The 27,488-nt window shown below is 47.5% G+C and overlaps 3 protein-coding genes across 3 annotated transcripts; 1 reads left to right on the top strand and 2 right to left on the bottom strand.

Annotated features, from left to right (window-relative positions):
• Positions 1-2,240: 2,240 nt before the first annotated feature.
• PtA15_16A108 (uncharacterized protein) lies at positions 2,241-2,705 on the bottom strand (the record flags this gene model as incomplete). The annotated part of the gene is made up of 2 exons (XM_053163765.1): positions 2,241-2,587; positions 2,657-2,705. 2 exons carry the CDS (start codon positions 2,703-2,705, stop codon positions 2,241-2,243), a joined length of 396 nt encoding a protein of 131 aa, XP_053027757.1.
• Positions 2,706-3,860: 1,155 nt separating this feature from the next.
• On the bottom strand, positions 3,861-4,416 carry PtA15_16A107 (uncharacterized protein; the record flags this gene model as incomplete). The annotated part of the gene is made up of 2 exons (XM_053163764.1): positions 3,861-3,910; positions 3,984-4,416. 2 exons carry the CDS (start codon positions 4,414-4,416, stop codon positions 3,861-3,863), a joined length of 483 nt encoding a protein of 160 aa, XP_053027756.1.
• A 14,949-nt stretch (positions 4,417-19,365) lies between these two features.
• PtA15_16A106 (uncharacterized protein) lies at positions 19,366-19,648 on the top strand (the record flags this gene model as incomplete). The annotated part of the gene is made up of 2 exons (XM_053163763.1): positions 19,366-19,500; positions 19,569-19,648. Coding segments are annotated over 2 exons (215 nt in total), but the record flags the coding sequence as incomplete, so codon positions are not given.
• Between the last annotated feature and the right edge of the window lie 7,840 nt (positions 19,649-27,488).

Here is a 27,488-nt window from a genome sequence, read left to right as displayed (position 1 = left end):
GTCTCTGACGTTCGACGCAGACACACATGTCGACGAGGATCTCCTGCAACAATGATCTGCCCGCTAGTATTGGATTGAATCGGCCACGGCGTTTGAATAACATCCATGCGAACCACTCCAACGGGCCTATCTTTTGATTTTTAACTTCATGCGTGACGCAAGTCAGCGTCCACACTAAGCATTTGGCCACTCGAACAAACTCACCTCGTTCCGTTGAAGCGCAGAATAAATTATCCCATTGTTGCTCGCCGAATGGGAAAAACAATGGATACCTCATCGGAAAATACGATGAATGCATATCTGAGATACATTCGAGTCCTTTGTCGCGGCAATGCAAGAGAATTTGGCGGGGTCTGATGACATTTCCGGTCCCTTGGACAACAATGGCGACCTCATTCGCTGTGGGACAATTTTATCGCTTCGGGTCACTGCCCGCCTTCGGAACGCCCTGCAGCTTTAATGTCAAAGCGTTACGTCGGTCCAAGATTTCTTTTGCGGACCGGAAGACCTTAGCATACGGGTTGTGCGCTGAGAGAAAGTTGACAAGCTTCAATATCAAGCCCGGTTCCATTAATGAACCCTTCCCCGCGTCTCCGGCACGTCCCTTTGCTCTATTGGCCCGGTATTCCGCTTCTCCGAGACCTCTATCCCCGACGACGTAAATTTGAGCGAAACCTGGATCACGGCCTGCAGGTGGTTCAAGGCTTGAAATTCGATGTGTAAGAGCGCCTGAAATCTTGAATACATTGATGCCGAAGGGTCCTTGGACAGTATAATCAACCTTTGCGCCTAGCGACGTGAATGATAATGCGTTGTTATACATCCGGAGTAATGACTGGAAATTTTTAGAACCTAGAGGAGTTACCAGTCAGGAAAGTTTACAATAGAAATAAGTAAACGGCTTGCCTGCAGAAGAATCAGTCAGAAGGTGCTCCATAAAAAGAGGGTATCTGTGAGCTGAGGCATCGGCCGCCGGTAAGGAGACTTTATTCTTTTGGCAGCACATTGAATACGACTTTTCTTCCTTGCCCCTCTCCGCAAGAGTCGATTCGTCAAGGAAATGGAGTGCACGGCATGTTGCGCATTCGTAATTGCACGGTCCCAAGTGATGAGGCACCTTGTACGACGAGCAGTGCGCTAACGACGCCTCGTACGAGGGATGGGTACTATTTCGGACTTTTCCTTTGGTTTCAATGAATTTGTGACGAGGACGTCCGTCGCCGTTTGGATTGGGATTCATATCTACTTGAAACTTAATGCAAGACAAGGAGGTTGAACTTGATCAATAACACGTGTCATTCTGAAGAACGGATTAGTGGGTCATGAGTCTTACCCAAACCTGACCGGACAACCTCGACGAACACTTTGAAGGTGATAAGATCTCACTCCTTGTAGTTGATCTCGAGTTACTCCGGGTGATGTGTAGCGGAGCTGGATGAAAACCGCGACTCGCAGCGTATGAGATGATCTGGTTGATGGTAAGTATTGGTCCGCGGTGTTTGTGGCGATTACCAACAACCTCGTCGTGACTGGCGGGACTAATGTTAGGCCGCATCTATCAGATTTAATTATGCAAATGATTAATCAATATACATAATGCCAAAGATGACACGAGTTCTGACCGTGCATGACAGCTTGTTAATCTCATCACTCGAGTTGTCATGCTGCGTCATTTTTATCCTCAAGTACTATTGAGTAATGCTTGATCCTGTGTGACTAACCAGGCATATGGGTAGCAACATGTGATGCCAGGAACTATGAGCCCAATGGTATGCTGGCTTCAATGTTCAAATTTCGTCAAAAATTTAAGTGCATTGGTTGAACCGTGGAATCAATGTTTGGCAATTTGTATTGTTGACCGGGTGATTGAACATAAAAGTGATGGAAAAACGACAATAAGAATGGCTCGGTTGTCGGGATACATAAAGAACAAGCTAGTCTCATGCTTTTTAATCTTATGGGTATTTGGGTCATTGTGCGAGACAAGCGTAGTATTTACAGTTGATGACCGGTGTAGAGTTGTTAACGAGGTGAGGACGGATGTGAGACTTCTCATTGATTAAACGTAAGTGAATACAAGAACTGTGAGCCGGCTTTGGCCGGTCACGCTGGAGATTGAGACGGAATAGAGAGGAGTTGGATCTCAAAATTGGGACTGGCAGAGGCGGGAGCATGTGATAAGCAGGCTATTTTTGAATGCCGCACTCACCTCCTGCGCGTCGTGTCGTTTGAGAGTCGATTTAAAAGTTCTTCATACGCTTTGCAGCGTCAGCTAAAATTGCCTTGCGGGGACGGCCACGCTTTATGGGAACCGCGGGGACAAATTCGGCCTCGTCCTCATCTTCCTCCTCTTGACCATCGTCAAACAATGCTTCTTCTTTGTCGGAAGCTTCTTGCGCTTTCTGTTTTCCTTTGCTTGATGAGGCTTTCCCCGGCCCTGCGAGAGGCGAGTTAGGCTTACGCACTGGACTTGAATTGTTCAGTTGGATAAGTCTTGGTTGGTTAATGCTGTTTCCAGTCGAAGGTGTCGTTTGACTTGGGGAATGTCCGGAGGTCCCGGCCAGACTTGATGGCTTGTCGGTTTTGCCTGAAAATTTGGTTCTGAATCAAGACAAAATTAGATTGCGCAACAGATGTTGTGGAGGAGTCTACGTACAGTTTCTTTTTGGCATCGGGCGTTGTGCCAGACCCTGACGGCGAGCCATTTGTTATCGTTTTCCCTATTTGGTGGCCATTTGTGACGCTCACGTGTTGGACCTTGAGGTAGAAAGATGCCGGTCAGATGGGAACTAAGAAGAACTCAATTTAATGGCGAGGGGCTTACTATTACAATAGCCATGTGTCTTTCCATGTCGAAATCGACGAGCCGTCCAATGATTTTAACCTCGCGTCCAACCTGATATAATGAATGAGTTTTAATCAAGTTTTTACTCCCCGGCACGATATACTTCATATCGAACTTCTGCATGCATCGTTGCTAAATAAAACATTAGCACCCGCATAAGCATCTGATTAATCTTGATATACTAACTTCGGAATCCCAGTCGGTGTGTCCAACAATAACTTCAAGGCATATACCGCCCTCATCAGAGTCGCTGACTAATTCTTGACGATGAGTGATGGTCCCGAGCGAATTGATGTAAGTCTTATTTGTGAAGTCAGGCTGGTTGGGGCCTGTCGCCCCAAACTGCGTTACGATGTCGTGGCTGTAGCTCAAAGTCGGAGGTGACCCGTCGTTCAAAGCAATCATTTTACCGGATATGGAGTAAATGAAGTCTGCATCAAGCAGATTAGTGAGTGCTGTGTTGGTGACGAGGTTTACCTCAAAATTTTCTGACTTGTCGTGATTCGCTCCACCACATTGCACGAAGCTCGGGGTTTTCACAAAGCCGTATTGGTTCGCACAAACAGTCTCAAACGAGGACTGAGGCTGATCGTTAGTACACGGATTAGTAGGTATCAAACACAAGTAGAATCTCACATTAGATAAGGGTTCAAAGTGCGTTGAGTACGACACTGGGTGATTGGGAACTCTGACGGAAGCCATTTGGTGTCAATAGGTGGTGTATGATTTGGTGTTTATTTATCCGGTAGTAGTGGTCGTTTAAAATTGAGCTTGATGATTTCGGCGAACTTTTGTCGGTCGGTACTGGCTGGTATAATTTAACTGCTGTGACTGCTTGTTGATGGTGCTATGGATCACGCCGAGGATAGGTTGAATCTGAGTTATTGGATTGATGTTGGGGGAAGCAGTTGGGTGATAGCTGAAAGGTATGTGTCGACTTGGTGGCAGTTAGGAGGGTGATCTGAGTGGATGCAGGTTGTGCCGGTCGATGTATCTATTTAAGCAATGAGCAAGGTTAAGATGGAAGGGACAAGTGGCATTGGTCTTCGGTCAGGCGCAAATAGTCTGGGAGAGTGATACTGACCAGGCAAGTCAGAAGAGGGTGTTCGTTTGAACGCCGGGGCTTGTCAGGCTCGACGAAAACAGCGGGCAGGAGAAGCTTTTGATGCGGTTGAGTTCTCGACGCTAGGCGGAGGCAACGCCGGTTGGGTCCGCACTGCAGGCTTGACCAGAACAGCACGATTTGGCGGTGGTTGTGTGTTCGACGGTGGGCTGAGGTAACGCTGGTGTCGTGCGCACGGTTGGTGATAAGTGGCCATGGAGAGGCCAGGGTCGTTGTGGCTGGTCTGCCTGGTCTGGTCGAAACAGGTGGCGTGTCTGTATCGTGTATAAGCTCGGGGTGATTGCAAATGATACAGTTGAGTGGCGAGGGCTCGACCCTTAAGTAGGTTGTGCGCTGGGCAGGGGCGACGCTGGTAGGGTTCGGGGATCTGGAGAATGTGTTGGTTGATGGGCATAGCTTTATGGCGGTTTGAGCGAATAGTTAGACTGAGCGAGGTGACACAAGACATGAGGGAGTTGCTTGGTGACGGGAGATATAAGATTCAACTGATGAGGGGATAGAATATCACAAAGGTAACGCATGACGACCGTCCACAGGTGGGTTGACTGTGGCGGCGATGAGCGGAGAATACTGTACGGCCGTAGCACAGTGACCCCCTGAAGATATTGCAATGGGAGGGTTGTTAGTGTTCGGCGTGACGATGACAAGATAAGGGTTCAGCTGAAGGTACATACGTGAAGAACGGCTTACAGGATTGTTGTTGAGAGTTGCGTATAAAGGTCGGCGAGATTTGATAGTCAACTCCTCAGCTGAGTGGGAACCTGCAATTCCAGGTGACCATTCGGCTCAAGCCTCTCCGCTGTTGCATTTGCACAGTTTGAGGGGTAAAAAAAAAGTTGGCCCCCCTTTGCATAATGCCTTAACTGCGCGCGCTGGGGGTCATCCGCTTGCTGTCTTTTGAACCTGCTAGACAGGAAGGGACCGTTGGCATTTGGAGGCAAATTTGCATGGATGTAGACTACACATGTGTTTTATTGTAAATTCAGAGATTACAAGGTAACCCTTGATCTTGAAATGTGTGTTTTACTGTAGACTTGTTGTAAATTGAAAAATATAAGGGGGAACCCTTGATCTTGAAATCTGTGTTTTACTGTCTTTAATAAACTTGGATTTGGCAACTGATCACATTGTGGCTGCTACAATTGGAGGTTTTGTGTTCATTCAAGGTACCCAATGAATCTTTGAGGGCATGTGAACATTTTGGTACCAATATCATGCAAGAACTCCCATGCTGCGCTGAAATATAGTGGCAGAAACACCAAGAAACTACCAAATTAGTCATATTTGGCAACTGATCACATTGTGGCTGCTACATTTGGAGGTTTTGAGTTAATTCAAGGTAAATCATGATCTGTTGAGGGCATTTGAACATTTTGGTACCAATATCATGGAAGAACTCTAACGCTGCCCTGAGATATAGTGGGAGAAACACCAGGAAACTACCAAATTAGTGATATTTGGCAATGGATCACATTGTAGCTGCTACTTTTGGGGGTTTTGTGGTCATCCAAGGTACCAAATAAATTTTTGAGGGCATGTGATCATTTTGATACAAATATCATGGAAGAATTCCCATGCTGGCCTGAGATATAGTGGCAGAAACACCAAGAAACTACCAAATTAGTGATATTTGGCAACTGATCACATTGTGGCTGCTACATTTGGGGGTTTTGTGGTCATTCAAGGTACCCAATGAATGCCTGAGGGCATGTGACTTTTTTGGTACAAATATCATGGAAGAACTCCCACACTGTGCTGAGATATAGTGGCAGAAACATGAAGAAACTACCAAATTAGTGATATTTGTCAACTGATTACATTGTGGCTGCTACATTTGGGGGTTTTGTGGTCATCCAAGGTAAACAATGAATCTTCAAGGGCATGTGATAAATTTGGTACCAATATCATGGAAGAACTCCCACGTGGGGCTGAGATATACTGGCAGAAACACCAAGAAACTACCAAATTAGTGATATTTGGCAACTGATCACATGGTGGCTGCTACATTTGGGGGTTTTGCGGTCATTCAAGGTACACAATGAATCTTCAGCGGTGATTAATCATTTTGCTACCAATATCATGGAAGAACTCCCACGCTGTGCTGAGATGTAGTGGCGGAAACACCAAGAAACTACCAAATTAGTGATATTTGTCAACTGATCACATTGTGGCTGCTACATTTGGGGGTTTTGTGGTCATCCAAGGTACTCCATGAATCTTTGAGGGCATGTGATCATTTTGGTTCAAATATCATGGAAGAACTCCCACGCTGTGCTGAGATATAGTGGCAGAAACATCAAGAAACTACCAAATTAGTGATATTCGTCAACTGATCACATTGTAGCTGCTACATTTGGGGGTTTCTTGGTCATTCAAGGTACTAATTGAGAATTTGAGGGCATGTGATCATTTTGGTACCAATATCATGGAAGAACCCCCATGCTGCGCTGAGATGTAGTGGCAGAAACACCAAAGAACTACCAAATTAGTGATATTTAGCAATTGATCACCTTGTGGCTGCTACATGTGGGGGTTGTGTGGTCATTACAGGTACAAAATGAATCTTCAGGGGCATCTGATCATTTCTGTACCAATATCATGGAAGAACTTGCACGTGGTGTGGAACTCCGACCGGTGCTGGGCTGTCGGCAGTTACTGGAAGGGAATGTGCGCTGCTAGGCGCTGCCTTTGAGGTGGTCCGAGGGAGATTCTAGGATTCGAGTGACAGCGGAAGTTTTGGGGGGGGATTTGTTATGAGACGACGGGGGGGTAGATTCCCGTCGGCGGTAATTTGTTTTGTTGAGGATCTGAGAGAAGCAGCCGGCGAACTGGGCCGGGAAACGTGATCTAAAAGAAGAGGGGAAAGGATTGGCGCAGGCTGAGAGGAATGACTCAGAAACCCCGCGAGTATATCTGAACTAGGATCAATAAGCTTTCTGATTTGAAGTGACGAGATGATCTGATAAAATTTGGGTTCAGACGAAGTCTCATGCCGTCCCCTCCGCCTAAGCTCCGAAGAACTTAAACTTCAGGGATGATGACAATCTTGTGACAGGTCATCACAACCACCTGCGCGCCTACGCGCGCGCCACAACTGAAAAGGAAAGGACACAACAACTAAAAGGCTAAGAAAACAAAACCCAACCCACCACACTCTAACCATCCAACGCGCGCAGTATGAAACAAAAGAGGAGACAACATGAAAGAAGAATTGAAACAACAAAGGAAGAAAAAAAGGAGGAGTAACAAACATCTAAGAAAATAAGATCAAGGAGCCAAAAGAAAGAAAATCCGCCGGAAGGAAGCCGCTGGTCCTGAAACGCCTTGATGATTCCACCGAGCGCGACGCGCGCTGATTGATGTCAAGGACCCGCAAGCTGATGTCTTGACATCTGAAAGCTTGAGAAATCCGCCGCGCCACGGGCACCACGTAAATAGCCACCACAGCGGGGCTGAGATATACTGGCAGAAACACCAAGAAACTACCAAATTAGTGATATTTGGCAACTGATCACATGGTGGCTGCTACATTTGGGGGTTTTGTGGTCATCCAAGATACTCAATGAATGTTTGAGGGCATGTGATTATTTTGGTACCAATATCATGGAAGAACTCCCATGCTGCACTGAGATATAGTGGCCAAAACACGAAGGAACTACCAAATTAGTGATATTTGGCAACTGATCACAGTGTCGCTGCTACATTTGGGGGTTTTGTGGTCATTCAAGGTACACAATTAATCTTCAGCGGTGATTCATCATTTTGGTACCAATATCATGGAAGAACTCCCACGCTGTGCTGAGATATAGTGGCGGAAACACCAAGAAACTACCAAATTAGTGATATTTGGCAACTGATCACATTGTGGCTGCTACATTTGGGGGTTTTGTGATCATCCAAGGTACACAATGAATGCTTGAGGGCATTTGATCATTTTGGTACAAATATCATGGAAGAACTCCCACGCTGTGCTGAGATATAGTGGCAGAAACATCAAGAAACTACCAAATTAGTGATATTCGTCAACTGATCACATTTTGGCTGCTACATTTGGGGGTTTTGTGGTCATTCAAGGTGAAAAATGAATCTTCAGGGGCATGTGATAAATTTGGTACCAATATCATGGAAGAACTCCCACGCGGGGCTGAGATATACTGGCAGAAACACCAAGAAACTATCAAATTAGTGATATTTGGCAACTGATCACATGGTGGCTGCTACATTTGGGGGTTTTGTGATCATCCAAGGTACACAATAAATGCTTGAGGGCATGTGATCATTTTGGTACAAATATCATGGAAGAACTCCCACGCTGTGATGAGATATAGTGGCAGAAACATCGAGAAACTACCAAATTAGTGATATTTGGCAACTGATCACATTTTGGCTGCTACATTTGGGGGTTTTGTGATCATCCAAGGTACACAATGAATGCTTGAGGGCATGTGATCATTTTGGTACAAATATCATGGAAGAACTCCCACGCTGTGCTGAGATATAGTGGCAGAAACACCAAGAAACTACCAAATTAGTGATATTTGGCAACTGATCACATGGTGGCTGCTACATTTGGGGGTTTTGTGGTCATTCAAGGTACACAATGAATCTTCAGCGGTGATTCATCATTTTGGTACCAATATCATGGAAGAACTCCCACGCTGTGCTGAGATATAGTGGCGGAAACACCAAGAAACTACCAAATTAGTGATATTTGTCAACTGATCACATTGTGGCTGCTACATTTGGGGGTTTTGTGGTCATCCAAGGTACTCCATGAATCTTTGATGGCATGTGATCATTTTGGTTCAAATATCATGGGATAACTCCCACGCTGTGCTGAGATATAGTGGCAGAAACATCAAGAAACTACCAAATTAGTGATATTCGTCAACTGATCACATTTTGGCTGCTACATTTGGGGGTTTTGTGGTCATCCAAGGTACTCAATGAATATTTGAGGGCTTGTGATCATTTTGGTACCAATATCATGGAAGAACTCCCATGCTGCGCCAAGATATAGTGGCAGAAACACCAAAGAACTACCAAATTAGTGATATTTGGCAACTGATCACCTTGTGGCTGCTACATGTGGGGGTTGTGTGGTCATTCTAGGTACAAAATGAATCTTCAGGGGCATTTGATCATTTTGGTACCAATATCATGAAAGAACTCCCATGCTGCGCTGAGATATAGTGGCAGAAACACCAAGAAACTACCAAATTAGTGATATTTGGCAACTGACCACATCTTGGCTGCTACACTTGAGGGTTTTGTGGTCATTCAAGGTACTCAATCAGTCTTTGAGGGCATTTGATCACCTTGGTACCAATATCTTGGAATAACTCCCATGCTGCGCTGAGATATAGTGGCAGAAACACCAAGAAACTACCAAATTAGTGATATTTGGCAACTGATCACATTGTAGCTGCTACATTTGAGGTTTTTGTGGTCATTGAAGGTACGCAATGAATCTTTGAGGACATATGATCATTATGGTACCAATATCATGGAAGAACTCCCATGCTGCGCTGAGATATAGTGGCAGAAACACCAAGAAACCACCAAATTAGTGACATTTGGCAACTGATCAGATTGTAGCTGCTACATTTGGGTTATGTGGTAATTTAAGGTACAAAATGAATCCTTGGGGGCTATTGATCATTTTGATACCAATATCATGGAAGAACTCCCACGCTGTCTTGAGATATAGTGGCAGAAAGGGCCAGAAACTACCAAATTAGTGATATTTGGGAACTGATCACATTGTTGCTGCTGCATAATGGATGCGACCCCAAATAAATCATATTTTAAAATATTTCTGGGTTTTATATGTAGAAAAATTGTCCGATGAAATTTTATGTGGAAATATTCCTCATTAATCTGTGGTTGATAACAAAAGTAGATAAAAAAAAGAACCTGACAAATCCAGAACAAGGAGTCAGGCGAGTTGATTGCTTGAATGTAGGATGTAGGAGTGTTGTCTTGACTGTTTTTGGTCAGGTAGGCAAGAATTGAGTTCCCGCGCCGGTCCACAGACAGCACGTTATCTGTTGAAATGGAGCTGTTGATATTATATCGAGCTACCGCTGGAGGTTCAGGAGTTGTACCCACTGCCTCGTCCACTGGAGATGGGATGGGAATGCTTCTCGTTGGCTCTGCTTCTGGTGCTGTCCGTCTAGCTTCCATTGACAATGCCGGCACTTGTTGGTCGGATTCATCCTTAAGATTGAAGAAGTCATCCTCGAGATCAGAACTTTGGTCTTTCAACCCGGGGAACGTGGACTCATCAAATTTGACGTTACAAACAACAGTGGGTCAGCTACGCTAACATAGCTGTTAGCGTAGCGTAGCGCAGCGCAAATGCGCTATTTTTTAGCGTAGCGTTAGCGCAATTGTGCGCATCTGCGCTAACGCTACGCGCAAATTAGGATGCAAAGCTATTTTAGCTTTTAGCGTAGCGTTAGCGCAGATGCGTGCAATTGCGCTAACGCTAAGCACGCAAGGCGCAAAAGAGCGCGCGCTATGCTGCGCTAAAGCATTTTTTGCAGCAAAAAAGTGCCTTTTTTCCGCTAAAAGCGCCTTAGCGCAACGTAGCGTAGCGTAGCGGCTGTAGCGCAGCGCTAACGCTAAACAAAAATTGGTATGCTGTTAGCGCCGCTGAAAATTAGCGAAGCGTAGCGGCGCTAACAGCGCGCTAACGCTATTCAAAAAAGGTTGGCGCTTTTTACCGCTACGCTAAACTTTAGGGCTAAAATAGCGTAGTTTAGCGTAGCGGCCCACTGTTGTTACGAATCCGGTAGACCTTCCGATCCGCAGGTTTGTAGACTCGATAAGTGGAGAGATCGTTTTCATATCCAAGCAATATGCCCCTCTCTGCGGTGGGTAGGAGCTTGAATTTCCTCTTTTCCTGGGGTATGAGCGAGTACGTGGAGCATCCAAATGGTCGAAGAACACTTAAGTTTGCCCTGCGGCCCATCCACTCGTCGTAGGGTATCCTCATTTGACGCGTTGCAGAGGGAGCTAAATTTGAGAGCAACGTTGTGGTGTTGACCGCCTCCGCCCAGAATGATCTGGGTAGTTTGGATTGGAGTAGAAGACATCAAGACTTCTCCAGGATTGTCTGGTTTGCCCGCTCAGCCATCCCGTTGTTTTGCGGGGTGTATGCAGGTGATATATGATGGTTGATTCCATCTGACTCGCACAGATCCTTGAAGTTGTTGTTCATGAACTCCCCACCACCGTCGGAGATTATAGTCTTGATCTTCCTCCTAGTTTGATTTTCAGCAAGAACCTTGAACTCCTTGAATTTGGCAAAGGTTTCGTCTTTTGTTTTGAGAAACTTTACTGTTTTGAATCCGCTATACTGATCAATTAAGGTGAGAAAATACAGATACCCCGAAGTTGATTGGGTTGAAAAGGGGCCAACCAAGTCCATGTGGATGGTTTCGAGTGGTGTTGTTGCTTCCTTGAAAGCTCCTCCGAATGGTAGGGCTTTGAGTTTGCACATCTTGCAGATCTCGCAGTCAGAAACTGGCGAGTCGGGGACAAGCATCTTTTGATACTTTGGATTTGGGTGTCCCAGGCGCACGTGCCAGTCTGGTGAGACTGGACTTGAGAGGAAACAGGATGAAACAGAGGGTTGAATTTCATCAAAGTGTGAGGAAGAAATTTCTAACAAATTATTTTTGATGGAACCGTTGAGTTTGAAGTGACCATCTATCATTACCACGACATCATCTTGTTGGACCTTGGTGACCGTCAAGTCCTGTTCAAATAGCCGAGACACCGAGAGAAGCGATTGGCTGAGCGAGGGAACTAGCAGGACATTGTCGAGAACCATCTTCTCTCCGTCTTGATCAACCAACACAGCTGTTCCAATCGCGGTGGCGTTCAAGAAGTTCTTGTGACCGCTGGTTGATATCTTGATGTTTGATTTGGATGTTGGAACAAAGATTGATTCATTGTTCACCATGTGGTGAGTTGCTCCAGTGTCGAGTACAATGGGTTTGACCTGCTCAATGCCAGTCAGGAGTAGGGAGACCTCTGATTCGTGACCATCATCCACCTCTACGAGTTGGGTGGTTGGCTTGCTTGTTGCGTTGGAGTCAGGACAAAGTTCCGGATGTACCTGCCAGCAGTGGTCGGCATCGTGGGAGGTTGCCTCTGGGTTGTGCTTTCCCGGTTTGTTGTCTTTCCCCGGTTCGCAAAATTTGCCGGTCTTTTTCGGCTTCTTCTTTCCTTTCTTGGACGAGGTTTCGTGCATTAAGGCGGAGGCAGATTCTGATTGATTATTGGCAGCTTTCGAGGCGACTTTGGCGGATATTTTGGATTGACGGGATTCATCTAAGTATACCATTTCCTGTAGTTTGACTAGGATGGCGTTCGGGCTTTCACAGATGACCTCATTCATTATGATGTTTTCGACAATATTGTAGAGGTCTTCCAATAACTTGGCCAGGATAGAGAAGCTGAGGATGTTTTCTGGTACTCCTAGGCTGACCAGCAATATCTCGTTGAGCATTCTTCGCATATCCAAGATGAAGTCATTGAGGACTCCTTGGTATTCGTACCGCATGAACTTGAGCCATACTCTCCCCTTATTGTTAACCAAGGCAGACGCAAATTGACTGAGAATACTGGTCCAGATGAGATGGGGACTGTCAGCAACCTCGAGTGCGACAACGGATTCAAATACCCCTTCGCTGATGAATTGAAAAAGGAAGTCGACGGTTTCAGCTTGTTTCTTGGCAACTGCTTCGGCGGCCGCGCCGACAAGACCGGTCGTGAGAGGCTCCAGTATGTATTTCAGCAGGCCTTTGTTCTTGAAGAACGCCTTGATTCGTATCGACCACTGGAGAAAATTGACTTCGGTCAAAACCGGAATGTTGGGCTTGGAGTTTGCGTTGTCGGCCATCACGATCCTCTAGATGTTTTGGTGCCGTTCGAGACTGTAAATCTGAGAGACTTTTGAGGCAAAACTAGAGTAATCATTTCAGCATGAGAGAGACAAACAAAGATGAAAAAGAAAACAAGAGAGAGAGAAAGAAAAGACAATGGCTGAACATGAAGAAATGAGGAAGAGAAATGTACCTAGAGGATCGAGGTGGTTGAGCAACAATGACTTGAGCCAAGACAACAAAGAAACAAAAACAAACAGGACAACTGGAAATGGAGACTGAGGGAGAGCAACGGTCAGTTAGGGAACACAGGAAAAGAAGGGGGAGAAATGAGGATGAGTACCACTACTCCAAGTTCCTGATGCGGGTGATCTCGCGCAAACAACGATGACAAGACTGTGGATTTGGGTCGGTGATTGTTTGTTGAGTGTGGTCGGACGTTGATGAGTTCCGGGCAAGATGAGGGAAGAAAGGGGTGGCTGCCCAGGGGCAAACTTTGTGTTCGTGTCCCCAGCGCGCATTGTGTGTGCGGAGGAGCGCAAGACAGAGCGCGGACTTAGGAGCAAAGTCCAATATTCTGACATGAATGACCACCACTGCCAATACAATTGTATCGGATGGCTGCATCCGCGCTTACGTCGGATGTTTTGAACCGATGTTACATCGGTGCAAGCGTCCGACGTAACTGTCTTGTGATGTTAAATCAGCGATGGCAGATGTTACATTGCTGTGGTCCGATCTGAAAAGGCCGGTGGGCGATGTAAGATCGGCAGACACCCCACCGACGCAACCCCCGGTTGATGTTGTGTCGCCCAGGTTTTAAACCGACCCAAAGGCCCCCCGACTCAACGTCGGCCCCAAGCCACATTGCATCGACCATCTGCGACGCTACGATCGACTCAATATCGCGTGATGCCGCTTTTTGATGGGCTTTCGCGAGATTCCACCGGGCTGGCACAATGCAACCTCGCCCTTGCTCGACCCGATATCGCTTTTGCTCGATGCAAACCCGCTCCCGGTCGATAAAATATCAATTTCTGCCAATGCAATCTCGGTCAGAGGCCGCGACGCAATCTCAAAGTGGGATCACACCAGGTCCATAAGGCAAAACGCTCAAATTACCCCGGGGCCTCCCTCCTTGAATTTTCCGCGTCTCTCTAATGGATCTGCTAACTGGGACTATTCGCGCACAGGAACTTCATACTCCGGTCTCCCGCCATGCACGGCTATCCGGACGGACTTGCCTCCCACCCCACACACCCGGCTGCTCTTCCTCCGCCGCCAATAAAATCGTGCGGCTGCCCATACATAGACCTGCCTGTGTCTCAGCGAGTCCAGAGCCGACGGCCCGCTCTGGCAACACTTTGTCGGCCTCTTCGCCAGCTCCAACAAGCGCCCGCGCCCCGCACCGCGCTCGTTAATTGGCTTGAGAACACCCATGCACCTAAGGATGCACTCAACCATCCGGTATCAGAGGATGAGAATCATGTGCCCCGTGCGGCCCTCATGCTCGCGGCCAAGATCCCTCTAGTTCAGTGCCTCCATCGATGAAGCCCCCTCCCGCGCCACTGACCACTGACCATCTGTGTAGCCTGCAGATTTCGCAGGCGCATGTCTCGTGGAACCAGACCTGGAGTCCCTGTTCGACACCCTTGAGCTGCTCGGCTTCTGAAGCCTCCGAAGGATCCACGCGGTGCACGTGCATGACCGCCGTTTTCCTGGCTGCCCCCTCCCCGCCTTCCCCGCCCGCCATCAAACCCTGGACGCCCAAAAAGGCCGCGCACCGACTAGACGCCTATCTCCAACGCCGCGCGAGATCTTGGACATGGGTGTGGAGGTTGCGCACTGGACAGCCAGACAGGAGAGTCCACGGCGGCGCCTGCCTGCCACTTGGTGGCCCAAGTGATGGTGGAATGCGCGCTGGGTGTGCCGCTATGCCTGGCCAGACATCCGTGCGTCAGTCAACGCATCCGCGAACTTGACACAAGTCCCCCGTACCCAGTTTGGTAGAGGGGCGCGGGAGGCGTGTGCAACCCCACTACCATTGGTAGAGGGACTTCGCAATGTCAGCCTTTTGGCCTGAGAGCAGGAAATTGTTTGGTGTAGAGCACCTTTTTTCCGCACTACACCTCACGAACTCAGAAAACCTTGATTTGTTTTTCAACAGATAGGATGGGCTGTGTCATCCCATCATAATAGTCTCTTCAAAATTTTGAATTTTACATTATAAGTAGTTTATACGTATTTTTGAAAGTTGCTGATTTTGGTGAATCCTTCACCATCAGAATCAAACCCCATAATATGTAGTAAAAAACCTAAATGAAATTTCCTGTGCCTTTTCTTGTTCTTTGCTGGCCAAACTGAATTAATAATACATTTGCCATAAAGTGGAATAAGGCAATATTGCACTGTAAAAAAGAGGAGTTTGACTTGATTTTCTTTTGCCACTCAAAAATCAGGTTTGCAAGATATGAGAAAGCTACATATCACCAACACTGTGCACCAGGACAATGATGGATTCCATCTGTTGGAATAGTCAACCAAGTGTGTTGCTTTCCTGCAACAATTTCTAAAGAGGTAATTTGAGTGATTTTGAGATGCTGCCAGCCCCGCGGCCTGACTTTGCGCATAAGCCTCTCTACAAGAGTTTTGTCCCACAACATCTCCAGAGAGGCTGCGTAAGCTCGACGCATCCATGCGTCAGTCCACACATCTGTGAGTGAGTCAACGCATCTGTGCTTCAATCAACACATCTTATGTCAGTCAACGAGGAGTTCTGAGAGAGGGAAGATTTCCACGAAAGTGTGGATTTTATATACTTAGATTTGGCAACTGATGTCAGGCTCGGTGATGCCAGGAGTATGTATACTCCTCTAGCTACGCCGGCGACAGAGAGTGGTGTGATGTAGCGCGCGGTTAAAGCGCGGTAAAGTGCAAAATAACTCTAAAGTTATTTTTAATATACCCCAAAAAAAAGGGTTAACGGAGGGGCCAGGAGCGCCTGGGGTGGTTAAGTGCCCTCCGGAAAATCTTACAGGGCCTGCGCACACTATGCGCAGGGGTGGTGTGACCTGTGGCGTCTGGGGCCCAGTTAAGGGGGTGTTTCAAACGTGCAAGACGTTCCCAGGAAATGGTGGGGGATGTATATCCCAATAGAGAAAGAAAAAAACAGTGGACTTACTCGGAGAGAAAGTCCACGATAAAAAAACAACGAATGACTCTGGAGAAAACTGAGATCAACGGACGGTCAGGCTGGCGGACTAGTCGAGTAGACAAGGGCGAGGCTGGCGGTACGGCGAAATGGTTTGTATGAATCTGGGGAGGCTTTTACTCGCTCAAAAGCCTCCCTTTATGTATTCTTGCGGCGACCGGTAGGGTTGCTGGTCTATTTTCAAATTCATCGCGGCTTCTCGGCCGCGGGAAGAACTAGTTAGGACAGGAGTGGTAGAGCGTTCTATTGCTCTCATCGCTCTTGTCCTCTTTACTCAACAACAAGTGTTACTCTTCCTCGGTCCAAGGAAGAGTTCCACTCTTTATGATATTTTCTTGGTTGTTCATCTTCGGCCGGGGGAGACGCAGCAGTTTACTTCTTCACTATTCTCCTCCGGCCGTTTCCTGCAGAACGTTCTACGGGTTTTTTTATTAGTTCAACAATAGCAAACCCGTTCTCTTGGCCTGAGAACGGGTTTTTGGATCATGGCTACTATTCTTTCTCCGGCCGCTACCTGCGGCTGGAGTTTTTGACAGTATCTCCTTGATTCTATACATCGTTCGGGGGGAGGTCTTTTGTTACATATTCATTTTCTTATGCGCGGCGCTCTGCGCCGCTTTTATTGTTCAATAATGAATATGGTATTCATTTTATACAAGGCGCTCTGCGCCGCAATAAATGTGTATTTTTAACAGTTGTTATATATCAGTTAGCTGGGCTCTAACTTAATATAGTAGCCCGGCTGACAACTGATCACATTGTGGCTAATACATTTGGGGGCTTTGTGGTCATTCAAGGTACACAATGAATCGTTGAGGGCATTTGATTATTTTGGTACCAATATCATGGAAGACCTCCCACGCTGGCAGAAACACCAAGAAACTACCAAATTAGTGATATTTGGCAACTGATCACATTGTGGCTGCTACATTTGGGGGTTTTGTGGTCATTCAAGGTACACAATGAATCTTTGAGGGCATGGGATCATTTTAATACCAATATCATGGAAGATCTCCCACGCTGGGCTGAGATATAGTGTCAGAGTTCGTCTCTTATGTGACGTAGCTCTGATGGGTTTTTATCTCACGAGCCGCGGCGGAGAGGTAGCGGCAAGCGGAGAAGGGGTCACACTACAGTTACTGAGAGTAACAAGTGGAAGAAAGTCCAACTCGACGCCGAGAGGCGGAGGGACTGGCACCCTTACGTATGTAAGGGGACGCGGCGAAAATCAAGCCAAGCGCCTTTGCGTTATAAGGATGAGATCACTTATCTTCTAGGTTACAGGTGTGATAACTACACCTGTACCTAGGGGGAAGATACACGAGGAAAAGAGAAGCTGTAAGGGAATAAAAAGGTTAGTGTAGATTATATAAAACCCCACTCACTGTATTCTCAGTAAGGTACACGGGTTTGTATGGCAATAATCTAGGTGGGAGAATCTCTACAGGTGAGAGACCTCCCTTGTAATATTGCAGGGATCAGCTCCCTCCTTTGAGTCAAGGTCCTGAGGGATCCTTAACTCCAAGGAGGAGTGATCACGGAATTCAGAAGGGGATTTACATAAATGGGTATGTAATCTCCCCATTTGTACATACTTTGAGCTTAATCAGGATAAATACACAGAGAGATAAGATTATCTCTCTCTGTATGTACAAATATGTAATCAGTGTGAAATAAGGTTAATTACATATTCAAAAGAATGTGAAATATGTAATAAGTACATAATAACATTTTGGTACCAATATCATGGGAGAATTCCCACACTGCGCTGAGATATAGTGGCGGAAACACCAAGAAACTACCTAATTAGTCATATTTGGCAACTGATCACATTGTGGCTGCAAAACTGGGGGTTTTGTGGTCATTCAAGGTACACAATGAATCTTTGAGGGCATGTGAACATTTTGGTACCGATATCATGCAAGAAGTCCCACGCTGCGCTGAGATATAGTGGCAGAAACACCAAGAAACTACCAAATTAGTCATATTTGGCAACTGATCACATTGTGGCTGCTACATTTGGAGGTTTTGAGGTCATTCAAGGTACACCATGATCCCTTCAGGCCATATGATCATTTTTATACCAATATCATGGAAGAACTCCCATTCTGCGCTGAGATATAGTGGCGGAAACACCAAGAAACTACCAAATTAGTGATATTTGGCAACTGATCACATTGTGGCTGCTACATTTGGGGGTTTTGTGGTCATTCAAGGTACACAATGAATCTTTGAGGGCATGTGAACATTTTGGTACCAATATCATGGAAGAACTCCCATGCTGCGCTGAGATATAGTGGCAGAAACACCAAGAAACTACCAAATTAGTGATATTTGGCAACTGATCACATTGTGGCTGCTACATTTGGGGGTTTTGTGCACTGCCAATATGATTGTATTGGTTGGCTACATCCGCGCTTACATCAGATGTTTTGAACCAATGTTACATTGGTGGAAGCGTCCGACTTAACTGTCTTGCAATGTTACATTGGCGATGGCAGATGTTACATTGGCGATGGCAGATGTTACATTGCCGTGGTCCGATTTCAAAAGGGACGGTGGCGACGTAACATCGCCGGGCACCCCACCGACACAACCCTTGGTTGACGTCATGTCAACCAAGGTGTATACCCTCTCAAATTATCTCTGACTCAACATCGGCCCAAGGCGAGATTGCATCGGCCATCAGCGACGCAATAGTTGACTCAAAATCGGCAGGGGGCGTTTTTGGATTGGTGTTGACGAGACTACAACAGTATGGCACGATGCAACCTTGCCCTTGGGCGACACAACTCCGCTTTTGCTCGATGCAAACCCGCTCCCGGTCGATATAACATCAATTTCCGCCAATGCAATCTCGGTCAGAGGACCCGACGCAATTGCAGAGTAGGATCACACCAGGTACATAAGGCAAAACACTCGAATTACCGGGGCCTCCCTCCTTGAATTGTCTGTGTCTCTATATCTGCTAACTGGGACTATTAGTCCTGCTAAACGGGCACAGGAACTTGATACTCGTTTCTCAGATGGTCATCCACCAGCTAACTTGAACGGGTCAACACGACTCGGCTTGCTTGCTCGACTAGTATTTTTCTTATATTTTATCAATAATCAAAGACCCATGCAGGTGTTCTAGAATCTGCACTGGATCCCACCAAATCACCCGCCGCTAATACAATATTTGGGCTCTCTTATTTATTGATTGGACAAGCAGCTACAAGACTTCATTTGTTGTTCGATTGAGGCTCAAATCAAAGCTGGTGCTGAAGCAAGAACTTGAAGCGCCCGAATGGCCGAACGCCTCGGCCCGGATTCCAAACGGGCGGCTACCTTGCGCGCTCCATTGTTGGCTTCTTCCGATTCTTCCGGCCCTTCGGTTTTTGCCAAGTCTTCTGAACTTTGCCTCGCAAGATTCATCCTCCACGTGAGCAATTCCTTGTCTTCTCCTCATCGCCACCACCTCCATCTCATATCTCACTTGACAATCGCAAGCCAAGGCGGCTGATGCTCGCCGTCAACCCCTTCCACGTGTCCGGCTCCACGCTGAGCCTCAGCTTCTCCGCAAAGCCTGAGTGGGTGCCCTGGGTTTCCTGCTGGCCGCGGCCGCCGAGCGCTTCGACAACGTGCTTCTCTGGTTGCGTGCCAACGACCTTGCCAGCCACCCCCAACCAGCTTCTCGCCCCGCCCGGTCTCCCGCCGTGCACGGCTATCCGGACGGACTCGCCTCCCACCCCGCGCACCCGGCTGCTCTTCTTCCGCCGCCCAAAAACCCTGCGGCTGCCCTTACGCCTGCCTGTGTCTCGTCGAGTCCAGAGCCGACGGCCCGCTCTGGCAACACTATGTCGGCCTCTTTGCCAGCTCCAACAAGCGCCGCCTGCGCCCCGCACCGCGCTCGGCAATCGGCTTGAGAACACCCATCCGCCTAAGCATGCACTCAACCATCCGGTATCTGCGGAAGACAATCCTGTGCCCCGTGCGACTCTCAAGCTCGCCAAGATCCCTCAAGCTCAGTGCCCCCATCGATGAAGCCCCCTCCATCGCCACTGACCATCTGTGTGGCCTGCAGATTTCGCAGGCGCCCGTCTCGTGGAGCCAGACCTGGAGTCCCCGGTCGATGCCCTTGAGCTACTCGGCTTGTGAAGCCTCCGAAGACCCTACGCGGTGCCCGTGCAGGAACGCCGTTTTCCCGGCTGCCCCCCGCACGCCATCAAACCCTAGACGCCCAACGAGGCCGCGCACCGGCTAGACACCTATCTCCGACGCTGCGCGAGATCTTGGACACGGCTGTGGAGGTCACGCGCTGGACGCCCAGACAGAAGCGCCCGCGGCGGCGCCTGCCGGCCACTTGGTGGCCCAAGTGATGGTGGAATGCGCGCTGGGCAGCGTCAGCCGACGAGGAGTTGTGTGCCGAGTCTTCTTGCTACAGCCTCTCCGTCCGCTTGCGCCCTCAGGCCGTGCCTCTACCCGCCTCGGCCCCCATCCAAGACCAACTGGCAACCGTTCTGACAAACCCAAAACCACATCCGCGCAAGAACCTGCTTGCCCGCGCCGCCTCCTCGACCCCCTTCTGCTTCCTACGGAAATGAATAATGAGGATCAGAATTTATGTCAACTGTGTATGGTACATTATGTGGTTACTGTGGTGGTCTTTTGGCTGAGTAGTTTCCAGCGGACTATTAACTTCCATAGATGTGTTGATGTTGTCAAGGAATGAAGCAAAAGCAAATGGATCTTTGCACATGAGCAAATAATGAGGGAGATTGACTTGCCCCTGCGGTTTCTTTGGGGGGAGCAGAGCTAACTTAACTAAATCCCTCCTAGAGGGAGGGACTTGCCTTACAAGTTACAGGTAATTTTGGCCTGAGACAAACATCAAATTTCTAGGTCTTTGCAAATCTCTATGTTTGTGTAATCTCCCTCTACTAGCTATTACCACATTCAGAATTAGACTCATCAGAAGCTTGTCTATCTTCTACCATTGTCTTATGTCTTTTGCTTCAACCAAATCATATATATGATGTGATTAATGTAATATCAACAAAATCCATTGGGGTTCAAATAGTATGGTTTTGAAATTCAATAGACTTTTAAGGTTGCTCTGCCACCGCTTTTCACAGATTGTGGCTCAAGATTGTTCAAGAGCAAGGATGTATGTTCTGGTCAAATTTTGCAAAAAAATTTGGCTGTTGAGTTGAAACCCTAGTACATTGAGTATTGGTATAGTCTATGCATGTGCTCATACATATAACGTGTACATGGGGCACTGGTAGCATGTCGATCAATCAGACCCCACTTGCTGAACGGCAAACTCCAACTCTGATCTCTCTCTTTGCAGATAACTCTATTCTTACCTGTTCTCTTCTTTCTCATTGTTCTCAACCCTCAACCTTCATTACCACCAAGAAAGATGAACTGTCACTACACTACAGGTGACATCAGCCTAATTCCATTGAGCTACCCACCAGTTGCACAGTTGGCTGCATGGACATCCCCCTGTAGGAAACAAAGGGGCCATTGTAGCCTAGTTGTGGTAGTGCCAGATCTGGAGATAAGTGACAGCTATTGTTGTTTGGTGTCACCTGATGTCTGGTGACAATTGATTTTTCCTGGTGTACAGTGCTGGGGGTTTGTGGAATGGAACTTGTATTGTTAAGGGGGCAAGGAGAGGGTGATGGTAGAGCCCATGCCACATCTAGATTGCTGTGCCAACTAGCACCCTTTAACAAATGAAAATGGTAGTTGAATAGTGCTCCGGCACTATTCAGTGTGCCAGGGCACTATTCATGGTGCCAGAGGCACTATTCAATGAAAAGGGTAGTTGAATAGTGCTCCAGCACTATTCAGTGTGCTGGTGCACTATTCAGTGTGCTGGGGCACTATTCAGTGTACCGGGGCACTATTCAGTGTGCCGGGGCACTATTCAGTGTGCCGGGGCACTATTCATAGTGCCAGAGGCACTATTCAGTGTGCCGGGGCACTATTCATAGTGCCAGAGGCACTATTCAGTGTGCCGGGGCACTATTCATAGTGCCAGAGGCACTATTCAGTGTGCCGGGGCACTATTCATAGTGCCAGAGGCACTATTCAGTGTGCCGGGGCACTATTCATAGTGCCAGAGGCACTATTCAGTGTGCCGGGGCACTATTCATAGTGCCAGAGGCACTATTCAGTGTGCCGGGGCACTATTCATAGTGCCAGAGGCACTATTCAGTGTGCCGGGGCACTATTCATAGTGCCAGAGGCACTATTCAGTGTGCCGGGGCACTATTCATAGTGCCAGAGGCACTATTCATAGTGCCAGAGGCACTATTCATAGTGCCAGAGGCACTATTCAGTGTGCCGGGGCACTATTCATAGTGCCAGAGGCACTATTCAGTGTGCCGGGGCACTATTCATAGTGCCAGAGGCACTATTCAGTGTGCCGGGGCACTATTCATAGTGCCAGAGGCACTATTCAGTGTGCCGGGGCACTATTCATAGTGCCAGAGGCACTATTCAGTGTGCCGGGGCACTATTCATAGTGCCAGAGGCACTATTCAGTGTGCCGGGGCACTATTCATAGTGCCAGAGGCACTATTGAGTGTGCCGGGGCACTATTCATAGTGCCAGAGGCACTATTGAGTGTGCCGGGGCACTATTCATAGTGCCAGAGGCACTATTCATAGTGCCAGAGGCACTATTGAGTGTGCCGGGGCACTATTCATAGTGCCAGAGGCACTATTCAGTGTGCCGGGGCACTATTCATAGTGCCAGAGGCACTATTCAGTGTGCCGGGGCACTATTCATAGTGCCAGAGGCACTATTGAGTGTGCCGGGGCACTATTCATAGTGCCAGAGGCACTATTGAGTGTGCCGGGGCACTATTCATAGTGCCAGAGGCACTATTGAGTGTGCCGGGGCACTATTCATAGTGCCAGAGGCACTATTGAGTGTGCCGGGGCACTATTCATAGTGCCAGAGGCACTATTGAGTGTGCCGGGGCACTATTCATAGTGCCAGAGGCACTATTGAGTGTGCCGGGGCACTATTCATAGTGCCAGAGGCACTATTGAGTGTGCCGGGGCACTATTCATAGTGCCAGAGGCACTATTCAGTGTGCCGGGGCACTATTCATAGTGCCAGAGGCACTATTCAGTGTGCCGGGGCACTATTCATAGTGCCAGAGGCACTATTCAGTGTGCCGGGGCACTATTCATAGTGCCAGAGGCACTATTCAGTGTGCCGGGGCACTATTCATAGTGCCAGAGGCACTATTCAGTGTGCCGGGGCACTATTCATAGTGCCAGAGGCACTATTCAGTGTGCCGGGGCACTATTCATAGTGCCAGAGGCACTATTCAGTGTGCCGGGGCACTATTCATAGTGCCAGAGGCACTATTCAGTGTGCCGGGGCACTATTCATAGTGCCAGAGGCACTATTCAGTGTGCCGGGGCACTATTCATAGTGCCAGAGGCACTATTCAGTGTGCCGGGGCACTATTCATAGTGCCAGAGGCACTATTCAGTGTGCCGGGGCACTATTCATAGTGCCAGAGGCACTATTCAGTGTGCCGGGGCACTATTCATAGTGCCAGAGGCACTATTCAGTGTGCCGGGGCACTATTCATAGTGCCAGAGGCACTATTCAGTGTGCCGGGGCACTATTCATAGTGCCAGAGGCACTATTCAGTGTGCCGGGGCACTATTCATAGTGCCAGAGGCACTATTCAGTGTGCCGGGGCACTATTCATAGTGCCAGAGGCACTATTCAGTGTGCCGGGGCACTATTCATAGTGCCAGAGGCACTATTCAGTGTGCCGGGGCACTATTCATAGTGCCAGAGGCACTATTCAGTGTGCCGGGGCACTATTCATAGTGCCAGAGGCACTATTCAGTGTGCCGGGGCACTATTCATAGTGCCAGAGGCACTATTCAGTGTGCCGGGGCACTATTCATAGTGCCAGAGGCACTATTCAGTGTGCCGGTGTGGTGATTTATATAGGCGAGCGCGGTAGAATGTCTACGCGGGGATAGCGCGGGCGGGGAAGGCACAAAGCCACTCAGGCAGGGTGCATTCCGGTGACATAAGCACTGAGGATGAGGTCAGGAAAGCACGCTAGGAAAGCTTACGGAAAGTCACGCGCGGATTGGAATGCACGGATTGCGGATTGCGGATTTCGGATCGGGTATTTGGATCGGAGCGGAAAAAGACAGGGCTGGACTGCGGCGGGACTACACATGTGGACTGGTAGCAGAGGCGCGTCAGCGGCCGAGCCATGACAGCTCGAGCGGGTTCCATCAGCGGGTGGAACCGGGGTGAAGGCGGTGGCGAGAGAACGACTGACGGGGGCTAGACAGAGGACGGTGGGAGGGCAACCGTCGGAGAGGAGCGGAGTCTGGGAAAGTGACAAGCGGGATAGCGGGCGGAGTAGGCGGACTAGTGCGGGAAAGTGTCAGACGTGCTGGATTGGGTGGGAACAGCAATGTGTGCGGAGGGGAGGACGGAAAGGTTTTTTTTTGGCTCTCTTTTTCAGATCCTATTATGATTTTTATCCTATCAAAGGATTACGGAATACACTCATCATCATTGTACTTACAACCACGGACGTACGAGAGTTATTGAGAGATTATCAGTGTTCTTATCCTTATTCAAGAGTTACTTGCGGATTATTGTGCTTGCGACGTGCGGAGCTTTATTCACTTGCGGATTATTACGCTATAGATCAGGCTCAGTAGAGGAGCGCTGAAGGCTAGCGGAAAGTAGCAGTGCGGAGCCGAGTTACCGACAATCACACAGCCCAGTGTGGTGCTACATTCCAAACCATAAGTAGTATTTTATTGCTTTTCTTTACATATATTCATCATTACATTTCCCATTTCCCCCATAACCCTTCACAAATACTTCATTATTATTGCATATTCAGATTCTACGCCAAATTTCACCTGTAGTCACTCATACATAGTACCCCCTTATCTTCAATGGTTCAGTAGTTATAAAGGATATAAGACTTACAGACAACCTACATTCTTCATTAGTTACAATATTCATTTCATTAGTAACCTACTTGAATCATTACAGTAAATTCCTTTTACATATTTATTCTCACATACTAAACTCTTTACATACATTTCTTATTATGTACTATGCCTATTGTACACCTTACATCATTGGATCTGTGCTTACCTCTTTCAGTAGTGCTCATCATTACAAGTAGTTACTATGTTCTCATCACTCTTCCCCATTAGTACATTCTTTTATTCCCATAACCAGCATTCCCCTTTCAGCATTGCTCATCATTACATACTGTTACTATGTTCACATCACTTTTCCTCATTTGTACAACCTTCATTCTCATAGCCAGAACTCCTCATTGTCTGTGCTCATCCTTCCTTCATATAAGAACTGTCTTTCCCCCCCTCACTTGTACCTCATGCAGAATTTATATATAATTTTAGATACAGAAATTATAAGTGCCCATTCTCATCAACCCATTGCCATTGAACCATTGCCCATTGCTTTCCCCCCCTTTCAACCATTACTCCAACTCTCTTACCCTCAGTAGTCAGTAGTTAAGCTCATAGTACTAGCTCCTAAGATCAAGCAGAAATCAGCCACACCTTTTCTTCTTTTTCTTAGTGTTACTCTCATCCCCTCAGCATTAGTCAGGAAGGCAGCCTCATCAGCACCCTTGCATAGCTTACATTAGTACTAGTGTTGCTATCCATTTCCCTTCCAAGCTCTATTCTCCCATTTGAGTAGTTCCACAAGTGGTGTCCCAACAGTGGCCTTTCTATACTTCAGATATCTTCAGCTCTAGTAACACTCTTACCATCAGCTACATACTACTTTTACCTACACATCCTCATACTCCTTTCTTTAAAAATCAACCTCCTGCTTTTAGAATCAACTTCAACCAGCAATAACACTATCAGCATCTCCATTATCAACCTTCAACACTCTTCAGGTTTAGATTCAACTTACCTGCTTCAATCATGTCTGCCCAAGGATCTCCCAACACCAATGTTGCTCCCAGTCTTTACCCTCCAGTGGATCCATCCAGTAATTCTGCAGTTCAGGACTCCACCACTTCCAATGCTGGTCAGACTCAGGTTCCTCCTACTGGTCCAAGTTACCAACCTTCTTCTATTGGTCCAGGTCCACAGGCTTCTTCCAATGCTCCAGATCCTCAGGTTTCTTCTACTCCACAAGTCAACTCCAGTTCTTACAGACCTCCATTTGGACCTCAGACTTCTGGTATTCCTAGATACACAGGATATAGAGATACCAATCAGCCTTCAGAAGATTCAGAAGATTTAGAGGCACCTCCACCCCGCTTTCCCAGGTTCCAGAGCCAAAGGGACGACTCAACACACTCCACCAGGTCCAACGCTCACTTTTTAAATAAGGAACCAGCTATGCCTAGGTATCAGGATCCTGTCAGCAGAGGAGTAAAGATCAAACCCATGGACAAGGAGCTCTTCTTTGATGGAACCAACATGCCTGTGGAGAAATTCATTAGAAGGTATGAAAGTGCTGAAAGAGATGATGGTGCTAACTCTAAGGAACTGGCTGGACAAATCATTGCTTTTATCAAAGGGTTGGACCTTAAGGATGAAGTGGAAGACATGTCAGGCCATGAAAACTTGGATTGGTAAACCCTGAAGAAACAGTTACTCACCAGATTTGGAACCTCTCAGCCATTGGTCAGATATACCAGGGAGGATCTCAGGAAACTAGTCTACAAATCAGCTCAGGATGGAGGAATCAGCACCTTGGAAACCTTCAACACATTCAGAAACAAGTTTGAAACCATCACTCACTACTTGGTAAGAATGGGGTACAGTACCAGCCTGGAGGAATTCAGACACCTTCTTTTGGAAACTCTTCACAAGGATCTGGATCAAAGGGTTACTAGGAGCTTGATGAAGGACAATCAAATGCTAGCCTCAAAGGATGGAGGTGATATCTTGCCAGACACTGAAACTCTTCTTACCTACATTCACCAGGAAGTCTACTCAAGATCAGTGGTCAACAGAAGGACTGAATGGAGGGCAGAAGAGAAATTCACTTTGGACAACTCACCTAGGACCTCCAAACCCACACCTGCTACTCAGGGAGCTGCCCCTACTGCTTCTACTTCTCTGGACAAACAAGTGGAACTCCTTACCAAACAACTTGCATCTCTCACTGCTGGCAAAGGACTACCCCCCCACATGGACAAACATGCTAGGACCTGGCCATTCAAATGCTATTATTGTCATCAGGAAACCCATGGAACCAACAGCTGCTCTCAACTTGCCCAGGACATGTCTAGTGGTGCTGTTATCAAGGATGGCAGAGATTACAGACTTCCAGACAAATCAGTTATTCCCTGGATTCCAAGCAGACCAATCAGAACCCCAGTGGAAGAGTACTCTAAAACTAAGCTCACAC

Source organism: Puccinia triticina, chromosome 16A (genome assembly GCF_026914185.1).
Source record: "Puccinia triticina chromosome 16A, complete sequence".
In the NCBI taxonomy this organism is placed as follows: Eukaryota; Fungi; Basidiomycota; class Pucciniomycetes; order Pucciniales; family Pucciniaceae; genus Puccinia; species Puccinia triticina.
The sequence above is the reverse complement of the archived record's forward strand: the minus strand, read 5'-3'. Positions and strand labels throughout refer to the sequence as shown.